Here is a 15797-nt window from a genome sequence, read left to right on the forward strand (position 1 = left end):
TTAACCTGAAATTAGCTTATAGAATCAAAGATAATAAAAGAAATACATATGGAGAATGGGATATGGTCTCAAATGACTTATTTATTTAGGAAGCTACTCTAAAAAGTATTTGCTGATGTCTGGCTCAGAATTTCAGAGGAGATTTTTTTAAAGGTTCCTTCTTGCATTTTATTATTTTCTGCTGTTTTCTTGAAGACTGTACCTAAATTTTTTTTTAGATCAGACTGTTTAAAAGTACTTTTGCACCTCAAAGAGATTGTGAACCTTAGAGTATGTGAGACCACTTCTGATAGACCTTAGCTTTGTGTCTTGAAAGGTTTTTAGTTGATAATCTGTTACGCTTTACTGAAAGTTCAGTGTAAAAGCACTCTAGAAACTTAATAGAAAGAAACTTTGCAACAAAATTGGTCACTCCTTATCCTTAAAATTAATTTCAAGACATTGATTCTTCCCAACACTAAATAGACATGTGTAAATGTTTGCATGTAAACTCAGACACATAAGATTTCTCAGGCTAGATTCATTCTCTGGCTGCTTCCTCTGCAGGACAAGCTGTATGGAAGTAAGTTAGTTTTTAATTTTAAAAGAATATGATGCCTTGAGGAAGTGATGAGAAAGGTAATATTATTTGTCTGTTTCTAACTACAATACAGAGCTTCATTTATGAGATCAAAAGGAAAGTGGTTACAAGAATCTTTATGGTAAAATCAAATAATCACTTATTTGGAGACTAAGATGCTGATACCTACAACGGTGTCCTTCTGCTGTAAGATTTAATTTGCAGCAGTAGAGCTCTTGGAATCCTCTGCAGGACATTTTGAGGAAAAAAAGTTGTTCAGACTAGAGAAACAAATGCAGAAAATCCAATAAAATTTTATTTAACATAAATGGAAGTTACAGTCAAACCAAATACAAATATTAAAGAGTTATGTCAGTTCAAGTCACAGCATGTCATTGTGAAGACATTGCTACCAAAGACTGGTAATGTCTTGGGTAGATGCTGTCTTTAATTTTACATTATTTTATTTGCAAAGCCTATTACTGGGACTGTCAACCACCACGAGGGTACAAAGGCAAGTATGAAAGGTGTTTTTTGCAAGTACCAAGTAAATACTCAGTGTCTTATTGTCCATCTAACTTGATCTGATGAATACCTTCAAGAAGATCTTGCTGGTTTTAATTCTCTGAAAGCTCACACAAAGTCTCCTTGTAGTCTCACTGACTCCCACTGATTAATTGGACTCTCATTAACAGCAACTGTCTTGCACTACTGAAAAATTGCGCCTATATTAGTAAAAATAGTAACTAGATTACTCCTTGGTGGTCATTTGTATGATCTTGAGTCCTATTAAAAATGAAATTTTTTTGCAATAAAACTAGAGTAGAATGAATGTGTGAAAATAGATGCAGTATCATGTGCTCATGATTCTTCAGAGAATTGAAAATAGTTTTAGGTTTCAAAGGAGTTCTAAGCAGATCTAAGTATTTAAAAAAGGATTTCCTCAAGTTTCCAGTAATTTTGGCAACCTCTGTTCTCATAACTTGCCAGTGATATTTTACCAAAATTAAGAAATTGACAATATCATTTGTTTATGGTATTTAAAATGTAAAGAATTGCCTTCAAGGCATTATTTTATTGGTTTTGCATTCCTTCCTGCTGTGTTAAAACTAATGAGGCTTGTCTGTCCTTTAGGTGACCTACAAGCGGGATCTGTATGCAGCTGAATCGATTATTAAGGGTATGTGTTTGTCCTTGTGACTGTCAGTTTGCATATTTCTGAGTCTAATTAAGAATCTTGTGTGCTATAATTTGAAATGTCATTAAGAAAGGTTTTATGATGGATGAAATGTGCTGAGGCAAGTTGTTTTAGCTTGTTCACTGGAATACTTGTATTATGCATATTTACCTTTATTTACATCTCTTAGAATAGAGAACCTTATAAAAAGCTGTGTATATTACAGTCAAACAGAGATAAATTTTGAATGGCTTTATAAGGAATAAACAATTTATTTTTTTCTTTGCTTTGCAGATCAATTCTGAATATGTTCCATCTTTCTAAGCTAGGTAGTAGACTGAAAATTAAACATTAACTCTTTAGGCTCTTCACTGTCTTACACACAGCCAGTTATTACCTAAATTAATACAGCAACTACATGATATTAGGGTATTTCATTAATTTATAAGTATTTTGTTGAACTGGTTTTTAACCTTTTTTTTGTACTGGTAACAGTGGTTTCATAGCAGTTTAACATAAAGACTGGATTTAGCCTTTATCTAGATTGTTTTTAGAGTGAGTCAGTATAGAAAGGAAGAATTGTTGAGTACTGCATGTATAACAAGCACACCGATGGTTATTGTAAACTGATAGGCAGTGATTCAAGGGACTCTTGCCTGACTCCTTGTTGAGAACTGAGGGATAAAACCGCAGAAACTGATGAAGAGAAAGGGACTTACCTTGGGATTAAAAATACCTTTCTAGGGAAAAGAATGTAGTTCCTATTTAAGAAAACTAGAGCAAAACCTGTGTACTGTTTGGACATGGTGAGTGACTGGCTCACTGACACCTAAGTGAACATTGTCCGCTTCGGTGTCTCATCTGTTACAAGCTTAGCTTCTGATTTGGGTAAATTATACCATGCTGAGATCAGCTCTGTCACTATAGACAAACTAGAAAGCCTAAACTGAGCTCAGACATTGCTGTGGTATTTTCTTAAGGTGCTTATCTAGACCTCCAGGTATGCAACAAGTTTAAAGCTTCTGGTTATTACAGTGGTCAAAGACTACATATTATATGCATTGTTAGAACTACCTGACTGAATTTTTTAGGCACAAAAGAAGACAGGGCTAGGAAGCCTTGGAAGTTCTGGTTCTGACAGGAAAGGAAGAGCTTCTATCTTCATAGCCGGAAGCCTGAAATTTTTGAAAATGTTGTTTTGTGTAGGATTGTTAGAGGTTCCACACTCTTAGCTTTCAAGCTTAGGATTTCCGAACATGTTGAAGACAAGAAGGTGACTAGGATTAGTTTACATGAATTTACAAAGCAGAAATTATGCCTGACAAACCTTCTGCAATGAAATGTAGAAATAATTGGAGAGCAGTGGATATGGTTTGTCTCGATTTCAGCAAGGCTTTTGACACTGTCTCCCATGACATTCTCATTGACAAACTGATGAAGTACAGACCAGAAAAGTGGACGTGAATTGAAACTGGCTGGCAGTGTGCTCCTGGGGCAAAGAAGGCCAACAGCTCCCTGGGCTACAGTAGAGCAGAGCATGACCAGCAGGTTGAGGAAGCTGATCCTTCCCCGCTGCTCAGCACTGGTGAGGTCACATTTGGAGTGTCGGGTTCCCCCATCAGGAAAGACATGGTCATTCTGGAGACAGTCGTGTAAAGGGCCATCATGATGATTAAGGTAGTGGAATGTCTGTCATATGAGGAGATGCTGTGAGAGCATGGACTGCTCTATCTGGAGAAGAGAAGGCTCAGGGGGATCGTAACCAACATGTACAAATACGAGATGGGGCAGAGTGAAGAAGGTGAAGCCAGACCCTTTCTCAGTGGTGTTAAAAAAATTATAAATTTGAAACAACAAGTGAATTTCCATGTTTCTGTATACACAAAGGCTTCAGTAATCTCATAGGTCATTAAAGGAGATTAATTATAATTTATTTTAAAATTAAGATATATTCCAAGCAGGTTTTCTAAAACTGCTTGTGTAGAAAATGAGAATGCAGCTTATTTGAATGAAAGGAACATTAACTAACTGTTTCTGGAGAAAAAATGCTGTAAATGACCAGACATTCTCTTCATAGATACATATTTTATATGTGTATTTCATCATGTTATCACATTTTTTGTTTTCCCTGAAGCCAGTACAGTCTTTTCCAACTGATGGTTATAATAAAAAGTTTTTGTAGTTTGAAGTAAAAATGAAGACCTTCATGGTGGCCAATCAGGCTAATCCCTTACTTGATCTCTACTTATCCAGTGTTCTGTTGCTGTAGCAGCATGCAATATATCTGCTTCAGTTACCACAGTAGTTCTATTATGCCTGGCGTCTGTGAAAAACTGTACTTTAAGATCACTGAAGTTTAGACTTGCTTCTTGCTGCATTGCATGAGTTCAGGAAGGAGAAGCTGCACATGTTCTTTTCTCCTTATGCAAGCAGTATAATGAGTCCTCTGTAGCAAATTAGGACACTGCATAACAGTTATGTTACATAATTAGTTATCTTTAATGGGGTTTTGAAATGGCACTGTTAGGACTCCAAGACTGCAGTTTGAGAATTGTGCCTTATCTATTTTGTGCCCTTTAAAAGACTTCAAATACCAGATCTTCACGTGGTTATAACATGACTTATTTTGGTAGTGGGCAGTTGAACCATGCAAATAATATTAGACAGGTGCTTTATTCACAGTTCATACCCCACCTAAAGCATATTTAGGGGGACAACGTATTTTTGGTCCTTTTGAGCATCATTCTGATGTACCCCCATGTGGCTGTGGCATCATCCACAACTTCTCCAGGCAACCTGTTTCAGTGCCTCAACACCCTCACAGTAAAGAATTTCTTCTTAATATATAATGTAAACCTACTCTCAGGTTTGAAGCCATTCCCGCTTGTTCTATCACTACATGCTCTTGTAAATGATGCGCTCCTACTTGTCATTCCCCTTTTGTGCCATGTAGAGAGCCTGAAGGAGAAGTCCTGCATGACTCTGAAGCTGAGTTGCAAAGTACCACCTTGCCTGCTGCTGAGGTTCTCGGGAGATGTCCCAGATGTGTGGGCTAGGAAGGTGTAGGGTGCAAAGGGCTCTGGCCTCACACCAGATCCACACTACTGTTGCAGTCTTCACAACTGATTTCTTTCTAAGTTACCCAATTTACTGTGCTGGATGCACATTTTATCACTGGATGAATTCAGTAGTGATGAAGAACACATTTAGAGTGTACACATTTAATTTTTTGACTACAATTCCAAATTTCATGTAATCTACAGTTTATATTTATTAGTCATTGAAACTTTTGGTTTCCTTCAACAGTTCAAGAACTTTGAGCTTGCTAAACTTGACTCAGATGGAAAAAAGAAAAACATATATACCTAAATACATTTTTGTACTTTAGATATTTATATGTATATATATCATTCTTATTTAAGGCAATACAAAGAAACATTTCACTAATGTAAATAGACTAATGAGTTATTTTTCTTTTGAAACTGTTTTCTTAAAACATTTCTTAATAATTTGTTAACTTCCTCAAGTCTTTTTTATAACTGTATTGTGAAAGTCTGAATCCTAACATCCTTTGTTTTATAAACAGCAAATGTAATACTTTTATTTAGTTAAGCAGGTATAAACTTGTAGAGTATGCAGACAAGGTGGCACACGCCTATTTTTAATAGTCTTGAAGTAAGAAAACATTGTCTTACAATAAGCATGACTCATCTAGAAAGGTAGTTAAGATCAGGTTAATACAAAACATCCTAAAAAAATTCCATTAGGACTACTGCCCTCAGGGTAGGTATCTTTGAACTCTAGTTCTAACATGTAAACTTTAAATGATGCGTCTCAGTAGAAGTTTATAACTTACAGTTTGACTCACTCTCCTTCTCCTTTTCTTAAGGGCCTTTCTTTTTCAATGACTTTTTCACAAGAGACTTCACTTACAGATTGGATATTTTGCCCTCACATGTGGCTAAAGAAGTGTCTGTTGATGTAGGTACAATTATGTTTTTGCAAGTGCCAAGAAAAATATCTTAATGCCTTCAAACTGTTTATAGTTCTTGAGAACTACATATTATGATTTGGGTTCTGTGAAGAAACCATGTGACTTTTTATAAAAATAAAAATTGAGGTAAGCATTGTTTATCAAAGGACAGAGTTCTTACACGAGGTAAACTGCATTTTCTTGGGCATGCTCATGAACTGGTGGCTGTTCTCTGCTGTGAGACAAAGAAATAGACTGTCAGGTGGGGAAATGTTCCTTGGAATAGTTACTGTCAGGAGGAAATAACCCCCTTTCTTGTCTTCTACCACAAAATCTTCCTTTCTTTCTTGTATACAAATATTGGTAGAGGCAGTGTCAAGTTTGATGTTTAGTTTTTGAGGCTACAGAAACATGTGGCATGGGTAAAAAAAAATTGTTAGATATTTTTGGTTACCTATGTTGTTTGGATAACAGTTTAAACTCATTCTGTTGAGCATGAATGAACTAAATGCTCAGCAGTACTTATTTCATTTTTCTTGGGTTTGCAGTGGTAGCATCTCATAACAAAGATGTTTCTAAGGATGCCAGGGGGAACCATATTGGATTTCCAGACCAGTCAAGCCATTGCTATGTAGAAAGTGAAAATAGAATTCTGGTAAATTAATTTATTTCTTTGAATTCATTGCGAACTTCAAAATTTTGATAAATAGGATGTGCTTCCAAAATAATACGAATTGTAACGGCAGATCAAGAATGATGTGGAATGAGCATATGTATGCAAAAACAAGTGTATGTATACACACCTATGTGCAATTAAGAGAAAAAAATTATGTTTGTAGGCTAAAACCTGTTTACTATTCAGATGCTTTTTTTTTTCTTATGGCTTTTAATTCCCTAGGATATGATACTTATGATCTTTATTGAAACAAAGTGTTATTTTAATTGCTGCTTGTTTGTGGCATGCTTTTCAGGGTAAACCTTTAAGTCTTTCATTACAGTACACTTAATACACTATCTAACTAAGGTAGTTAGTTCCATAAACATGCACACAATTTATAATTGGGTAGGATCCTAGGATAAAGACTGTGGCAGGTGTTGCCAAATAATAATGTAATCTAAAGCTTTCAAGATATCGAAGAGGGGCATGGAAAACTTGAAAATGAATTTTTCTGATGGAGGAAAAAAAGAAAGGGAGGTGTAGTGGAACACGTTCTGAAATTTTCTATCAAATTTAGCTTTAATGAAAAAAAAATTCCTGATAGGGAAATTTAGTGTTTAAATTTGGCAGTGCAGGGTTTTAACTATTTTTTATATTATGCAAAAAATATACTCTGAGTGGATGTTAAAAGTGATGGATGAGATCAAATGTGATACATGTGAATGGGGAGCATTACTCCATAATAGGGTACATCTGGAAAGAAGCTGAGAGTTAATGGGAGAGGAGTATTGGAAGAGGAGGTTTCCAGGGAAATAATAGGTTTAAACTAAGTTGAGGACAAGGAAGCCAAAGCAAGATAGAGAGTTTGATATGTAATGCAATAGTGAGAAAAGAGCAAAAAAAATTGTTTGGTGGATGAAAAGGAAGTTATGGCAGAAAGTAGGGAAGTGAAGTAGAACAGTGGTGCACTGTAGGGGGACAAGAGGTAATAGACAAAAACTGAACCAAGTGAAGTTCCAACTCAAGAAAAAGGAAAAACTCTTCCACCATGAGGACAATTAAGCAATGAACAGGTTGCCTGGAGACATTGTGCAGTCTCTGTCTTTGAAGGTTTTCAAGTGTGGGAGGGGCGAGGGGCTGAGTGACCAGGCCTAAACTCATGGGTGATCCTGCTTTGAGAAGGAGTTTGGACTAGAGACCTTCTGAGGTCCCTTCCAGCCTCAATTATCCATGGTCTGATAGAAAACAAAATGGTTTTAGCTGAGTATTAAAATTCTTTGTGACATGGCCATGATGTGGCTTTCCAGAATGGCTGTTTCATTCACTCAAACAGAATTCTGAAAACCAGGAATGAAATGCTGCATGCAGTTAGATTTACTGGCAGGCAGCAGAATTCATGGAATTCATGGAGTTACCAGCCAGCACTCCAGATGTGCTTGCTGTGTTCAGCATGATTACATTGAGCCATGGAGCTCCATCAACTTACCAGAGGTGGGACACAGGCAGTCTTGGGGAGGAAGGCTCCACTTGGTCTTCCTTTCCACAATTCAGCAAAGGTGCAAACTGTCTAAATTAACACAGAGGTCTTTGACCACTTGAAACAGTTTGGACTTAAATGGAAAATGAGTTTCAAACCTCAACTAGAATATAACTGTTGCTTTGCTATGCTGACTTTATACATGATGATTTCCTAGCCTTCCTTTATACGCTTCCTTGATCATTTAAAAGCATGCAGTATCTTTTCAATTTGTGTATTATCATTATTTTAATGTTCTCATACTTTATTAATAGACTTTCCCCTTAGAACATTACATTCCTTCTCCAGACTAAAAATACATTTTTCCACACTTCATTGAATTTCCTCTCCTCTTTATTAAATCCAACCTGCATATCTTAGTCACTTTTTTGGTAATTGCCTCTCTTATTTGTTGCAGGAAGTTAGAGTTCTAAGAGGGCTGGAGAGAGGAGTGAGATGGGTCTTTATAGCTGCAGTCTTTGAGCAGCCTCTTGTGAGATTACTTTTGACACTTACTGTTGATTACAGACTTCTTTTTAAAAGAACTGTCTGAGCCTAAGTTATGGTGCCTTTTGGGGTTCCACAGCCTTCTTCCACATGTGCATTTTTGTAATTGTTCCAATCTGACCTTCTTCATTAAATTACTTAGTTCAATAGAATCTGAGTTCTTGAAATCTGATATGCCAGTCTGGTTTATTATGTATATCTATCTTGTATCTGCATTCCATGTACAGTACTAAATTCAAGTGACTCTTGCTCTGATTTAAATCTACCCACTGGTTTCTTTCTGGTGATAAGAAATTAATTCAATATGGTTTCCTATTGAACCATTTTTCAGATGGTAAAATTATTCTGTATTAAGTAGAAGACAACTGTGATGCATGTTCAATATATTTTTTTGCCTAGTGAATCTATGGGAAGATAATTTCTCCTGCAGTTGTGGTATCCTGTGATTTCCAGTCCTGTGAGAACTGGCCATGCATTTTTTTTTAATTCTCACTTTCATCTGGTTGTGATGGTTTATAAGCAGATGTTCATTGTTCTCTCTCTTTCTTCCTCCCTCCCCATTCTTGCTAACTGAATATGAAGTCAGTTGCTACCACTGTTTTTGTTGTCACATTATAAATATTGGACATAATAAATACACATGATTCAAAAAATCATTCTAATTATTCTTTGTGATTCTCAGCGGTTAATTTACTCTTCCTACTCACAGAAAATTGCTTGAAAGTTACAAGACGCTTTCCAATAATGTTAACTCTACAACAGCTTTAAAATTAATTCTCAGGTCTTTATGTCTATTTTTGTAAAGAAGTCTTTGAGTTTACAGTAGAAAGTGAGTTGTTTACTTAAGGAATGCATCTGAATGAACTTATTGTGTGGTATGTAATTATAAAAAAACTTTCCACATGCAAAAAATATGTATCCTTATATTCAGACTTGTTTGAAGAGCAGTTAGACCATATTTTTATAATTTCTCTTATGTCTTTCACTACTAATTTATTTTGTGGTGGTGTTTGGTATATTTCTGTCCCTGAATTTTCATTGAAGTCTGCTTTAAATGTAATTAGATTTTACATTTGTGAAATTTCTCTTTACTTGTGCAATGGCTACCCCAAAAATATTAGAAATCCTGTATTTTGCTCTGCATAGTAATTCAGCATCTAAAGGATAAATTTCTGCATTACAGCTGAGAATTTCAGACTTGAATTACTTTGATTTATTTGCTTAAAGAAAGGAAAATGCTCACCAAATCTAATACCTCTAATAAATAACTAGAGAAAATACTAATTTTCTGAACTGGTGGCTTTATGGGCCAGATCAGGCAGTAACTTGAAACTTGATAGCAACAAAATACTATATTTTCCTGCACCAGTAAAAGATCTAGGAAATTGCCCATTCCATGATCTTTGTCAGTGACTCTTCAACTTCTTTGATGTTGGAGTGAATATTTATATTTGCTGTCTCCCTGAACAGTATTTTCAATATACTTTTTGGGGGCGATTTTGTAGTGCATATTGTTGGGAAGCAGATTTATGCTATCCCCTGGTTTTTTTGCTTTTTTTTTCTTTTCTTTTCTCAGTATTGCTGATACTGCATTCAGTGATCTGTTGAAGTGATACGTCATATGAACTTTTAAAAACATTTTCTTGATTGTCATCTAGTGTCATTAATGTGGACCTGAAAAATATCTTATAAAAGGAATCCCTTATTTAAATGGGCTTTGGGGTCAGGCCTCATGAGATGATTTCACATTGCAGAAAATCATAAAAAATATAAACTGAAATTTATATTTTAAATGTATGTTATACAAATGATGTAGTTAGATTAACTGCGCCTTGAAATAAGTAGTCTTTAAATTTACAACTGTTGAAAAGGTTCTGTCGAGAGACAGCAGTATGGATTGAGGGTAATGTTTTAGCAGATTGGTAACTTTGATTGATTTATTTTTGCATGAAATACTAAGGTTTTTTTCTCAATCACAGACAACCTTTCACAAGAAGTTTGTGTTATTACCGATGCAAATGAAACTGTTGCACAAGTTGGTTTTCTCCTTCCTGAATCTCTGAAAAGACAAATAAAAGTAAGTGCATCTCTATGGCTTTCAACTGTATGACTAATTTAGTGTTTCTGGTTTCCACTACTCATAAGAAATGGTCTAAATAATGTGAATACAGAAACTGAGACTTCCTGTGTCACCGTAGTATTTATTACACGGGATTGACACCAGGTGTGGAAGTTACCAAGAAAGAAGCATCTTCTGCCCAGTTAGGCAGTAGAAGGGGATCTTACAGATGCACTTAAAATGTATATATTAGATTAGAGGAGAAATTGAACCCAGACAACGGAGAGGCCATTTTCTTTAGATTTTATGAATTCAGTAAGCCCAAATTGTTACAAATATGTTAGAGAGGAAATGCTTTTGTTACTTTGAAGTTAAAGTCTGAACCAATTAAAGAGTAAGTTGTTTTCCTGCAGAACTGCAAGTGCAACATCTAATTAATCAGTTTTTTTGAGTCCTAGGGGTACATTTCACTCACAGTGAATGCACATTGAAGCCTTTGCTTTTGGATACTGATAGAATTTTCTACTGTCATTTAACTAACTTTTCCCTTTTTCATTATTCCTTCTAATAGAACTATCATATTTCCATTTTCCCAAAGATGATTAACATTTGGTAATTGTTTAGATTTTGCCTGGTCTTGGAGTGATTCTTAGTTGTATCTTATGGGATGATATTACATCTTCCTATTACCCAGACAAACTGACAGGGAATAGTTGTTCAAAACCACAGGTTTCCTGATTTTCATAGTGTTACTTCTGTAATGGTTGTATTCATGTGTGTTGATCTTCTGCATGGTGTACTTAGTTATTAGAATGATGTTCTTCTCTAGCAAACTGTGTTGGTGTTTTATATCTAGAAATCTCATTTGACGTTGCACTTACAGTTTTTGTTTAGAAACAATTGTATTTAGTATGGAATCATGCTTTATATCTATCAAATGCTATATTTATAAGTCTAAGACATTAGCAGAGTTGAATAAGATCTTTTTTGTCTGAATAAGTGTATAATAGAGCAGAAGTGTGTAATCATTTCACTAACACCATCTCCATTGCTATTTCTTCTTTTTTGTCTGCATGTAAACTATTCTGCAATTAGTAGGAAGACATCACTTACTCATATACTTCTTTAAGTGTTGACTTATCTGTATCTGTTAATTATGGTTGCATATAATCCCTTTGATCATACCATGAGTAGTACTTCCAAACCAATAAGAAAAATCAATGCATATATCATGTTTGATAACCAACACTGTAACTTTGAACTGAACAACCTCAGATCAGAACTAGTTAGAATTTACAACATGTTGCCAAATTTTCATTTCATAACTGGTTAATTACTGGGTGAGTCAGGCACCTGAACCTATGGTACCTTTGAATAAAACACATGTAAAATGAACTTAAACAAGGTAATGAGGACATGAAATTGAAGGGATTCTACTGATATAGGACTGATTTTTTTTTTTAATGGCTCTATTAAATCAGTTTATTTAATTGATTTCTAGCACTGTTCCTTGGAACATCCTTCAGTATTCGTTTAGTGAAGCTTTAGGGTTAAAATCTGTAAAAATCATGTATTGTCTTGTTTTTAAACAATAAAATTGCTAAGCGTTAATTCATAAGGTTACCAATATACAGAACTCCTAACCTTAGAAGGAATTTTGTGTTGGGGGCACACTTCTGGTGCCCCCAACATAAGAAGCACATGGAACTATTGGAGCAAGTTCAGAGGAGGGCCACAAAGTCGATAACGCGACTAGAGCACCTCCCTTACAAAGACAGGCTGAGAAAGTTGGGGCTGTTCAGCCTGCAGAAGAGAAGGTTGTGTGAAGACCTCATAGCAACCTTCCGATATCTGAAGGGGGCCTGCAGGGAAGTCAGAGAGGGATTCTTTGTCAGGAAATGTAGTGATAGGACAAGGAGTAGTTGGTAAAAACCGTAAGAGGGAAAATTTAGGTTAGATATATGCTTTACTGTGAGGGTAGTGAGGTACTGGAACAGGTTGCCCAGAGAAGTTGTGGATGTCCCATCCCTGGAACTGTTCAAGGCCAGGTTGGATGGGGCATCCTGGTCTAGTGGACATTGTGCCTGCCCACGACGGGGCGGTTGGAATTAGATGATCTTTAAGGTCCCTTCCAACCCAAACCATTTTATGATTCTATGATATCCACTGGCCTATGATTTCTTAAATGAAGCACTGTAAACTTGTGAGAGAGAGATTTCATTTTGTGCAGTGTGATAATTATTGTAAGCAAGTTAAATATACTGCACTGAAAGCTGGGCCTTTTCAAAGGGTGAATTGGAGGGTAATTGATCTAAATAATAGACCAGTTGGAAATCATTCAGTAAAGTACATCTTATCTGAAATTTAAACTAAATTTATTTTAACATTTTAGCCAGTTTGGACACTAATTCTTAGTAGCAACCATATTTACTTTTGAGATATTTCTTGACTCCTATATGTATCATTAAAGAAGAATTTAAAAGAAATTTTGTTTGAGGGATTTCTGAGAGAGACTCTAATAACATGATAATGCCAACAGCAGGAGGGAAAAAAGACCTAAAAGTAGAACTGATAAAGAAAATGAAAATAAAAACTTTTCTAAAAAAAATTTTTTAGGCAACAGTTATTGCTTGCAAAGTACTTTAAGAGTATTTTAATCACTGTTACTCAAAGAAGTATAACTAAGGAATGAATGTTTTGCTCCAGATATGTTACTTTGAAAGACATAAGTTGAATCTTTCCTTAAGGTTGTTATTTAACCCTTTCTTTTGAAGCAGATAAACCTAAATGGGGGCTGAAGGTATTTTCTTCTGTGACTGGAAATTACTTCTGCTTTTTCAGTGACAAGGTGCTGCTGTCACATGAAATGCAATCAACTGGATAAAGTTGTGTGTTATTTTTCTGAATGGATAAATATCCACAAGCAGCATATAAAAATATCTGGTTGTTTTCAAGTAGGAAATGAACTAGCATTTCACCAGTAGAAATTTACTAATTTCTTGATGATTGCATTGTCTTTCTGCTGGATTGGTATTAATTGTAATTTTAAATTCTGATATAATTTAAATAACTTTTACAGCTTCCCAATGTCTTGGGATAAATTTTAGATTTTATGAAAGTGGATGATGAATAAAGTTGAAACTTCAGCACAGGGCATCTGATAAGTAAAAGAAACATTAAAGAAAACATATTTTTAATTCCTGTTTTCATGTTCTTGCCATCGTTGCTTCTTGAACTAGCTGAATATCAATTGGTACAAGGACCAGAAGTAATTAAGCAAATCCATATGTTCTTTTCTATTTAAACACTGAAACGCTATGTGACAATCACTTTTTACCAAAGTGGTATTTTTAGGTAATTTTTGCTCTCTCAAGTAGTTGATAACAATATTAATATTAATTTTAATTTTAAAAAGTACTTTTGCATAGCATACTAACATGCCAGATAGAATAAGAATTAGTTTTAGTTAATTTATTATTTATTGAAGCTTCTAATTAGGCAACTGTGCTTTCTTTTCCAACAGAGGAATTTGATTTATATTTTTCTGAAAAATATGGCTGTAAAAAAATGCTTAGTTTGCTACTTTATCAAATTGTGAAGTTAAATCAAAATTCTGAAACACTATATGAATTTTTAAATGTTCAGAAATACTTAAGCGTCCTGTATTATAATATCTCAAAGGAAAAAATAAAAGTAGGCCTTCTGCCTTGGGTCATGTTCCAAATACCTTCTGAAAAGACTCTGGCATGCAGTGTGCTCCTGTTCCTCAAAGTATATGCAAGGTTGTAATGGTACCAGGAATTTCTGATTTTACATCTGCAGAGGTTCAAGCCAGGAGAGCCCTGGAGTATTGCATTTTTCAATTATTTTTAAGTAATTCATACCTTCTGTGAATTTTTTTTTTAAACCTCTTAAAATATTAAATGTCAACTGTCTGGGGCTACGTTATCAAAATTTCAACCCAAAATGTTTCTGAAATCCTTAGAACATAAATATGAACTTCTGGGTTTTAAACCACCTTCCTTTGCAAAAAGTTAACTCCCTGAGTATTAAAAAAATAAACAAATACAGCTTTGGATAATATTGCAAAGCCATTTTAAATGTTGTATTTGGTATTTCTGTTGGATTGTGGATTAAGTGACATTTCGAGGGAATACAGCAGTGTATTGCTTCTGTCATTTTCTATGATATATAATATGCCTTTTGGCCAGAAATAAAGCTCAGTTGAGCAGTGGAATGAGGAGTTTGCTGCTTTGATAGAAGCAATATGAAGTTGGGGGTTTTTTGCCTTATTTTAACGATTTTTTATTTACTTCAAAGTGTTATTTCCTATTGGGGAACAAATTCCCCCTCTACTACCTAGTTTGCTTTTTCACTTAAGGCAATCCTGAGGCTGATGATGTAGTAGAATCTACATTTTATTTTAACTAGAATAAGATAGTTTCTTAGCTTGTGTCATAGGTTGCAAAATAAGATTAATACAGTATTATAGAGTATTCATTGAGGAAATATTTTCAGAAGAAACTCTAGATGAGTCTTGTTGTATCCTAGAATACCAATACCAGTACACCTGGTCTTTCATGCATACTTAATGTTTTTTATTTTTAGCTTCATGAAGACAAAATACCTAGATATTTGAATATTGCAGAGATTTTTCTCAGAATTAGAGATCTAAAATCATTAGATCATCTTGATCCTGTGGCAGTTGAACATCCTAAACTGGGCAGCAGCGCTTGTATCTGATGCTTCCAGGGCTGTTTCTGCTGTTTCCCTAGCAGAATGCTTCAGCACAGGTTGGGCTCCATGCTTCACTGTTGAGTCGTCTAAAAATCTGAGCAAATTTCAATTCTTGTAGTGGAAATAATAATTGCCATTTTAAAATAAGTTGAATGAACAAACTCTGCCATAATAGTGGAACCTTTAACAGAGAGTTAAGGCTGAAGTAAAATTTGTGACTTTTTTTGTCTCATCAGGTTGAAACTGTATCAATATCTCAAAGCAGAAATGATAGCCATCTACAAAGCATCTTTTCAGGACAGTGCTACAATTTTGTTTGTGTAAATGTAAGTAGTAAGGATGCTTGCTTTTACTTTTGCACTTAAACTTGTTAGTAATGGTAAATATAAAGTATCTGAATAGTAAGTTGTTTATTATTTCTGTCCTCATGCTGTATCCATTCTAAAGTTGATGTTTCTGATGCGCACCAAACTGGATTTTTGAGCATAATTATGTTGTTAAACCAGCCATGAATTCTTGAACAAGAGGGATGAAACTGAAAGTGGTTGAAGATTCCCTTTTGTAGATGTTGTATTGAACTGAATTTTCTCAAGGAAAGTCTGTCATATGTG

The 15797-nt window shown here is 34.9% G+C and overlaps 1 protein-coding gene across 7 annotated transcripts in view; it reads left to right on the forward strand.

The window, feature by feature from the left end:
- The window catches only part of CRPPA (CDP-L-ribitol pyrophosphorylase A), a 112252-nt gene that overhangs the window by 45397 nt on the left and 51058 nt on the right, over window positions 1-15797 (forward strand). For all 7 annotated transcript variants that reach the window (XR_010435266.1, XR_010435263.1, XR_010435265.1 and 4 more), the window contains exons 5-7: window positions 1694-1739; window positions 10370-10467; window positions 15423-15512. Coding sequence is in view for 2 of the 7 variants with exons in the window: in XM_064675923.1 (XP_064531993.1) it covers window positions 1694-1739; window positions 10370-10467; window positions 15423-15512 (234 nt within the window). In the remaining 5 variants the exon portion in view is untranslated. The remainder of the gene's footprint in view (window positions 1-1693; window positions 1740-10369; window positions 10468-15422; window positions 15513-15797) is intronic.

This window comes from Pseudopipra pipra, chromosome 1 (genome assembly GCF_036250125.1).
Source record: "Pseudopipra pipra isolate bDixPip1 chromosome 1, bDixPip1.hap1, whole genome shotgun sequence".
NCBI classification, from domain to species: Eukaryota; Metazoa; Chordata; class Aves; order Passeriformes; family Pipridae; genus Pseudopipra; species Pseudopipra pipra.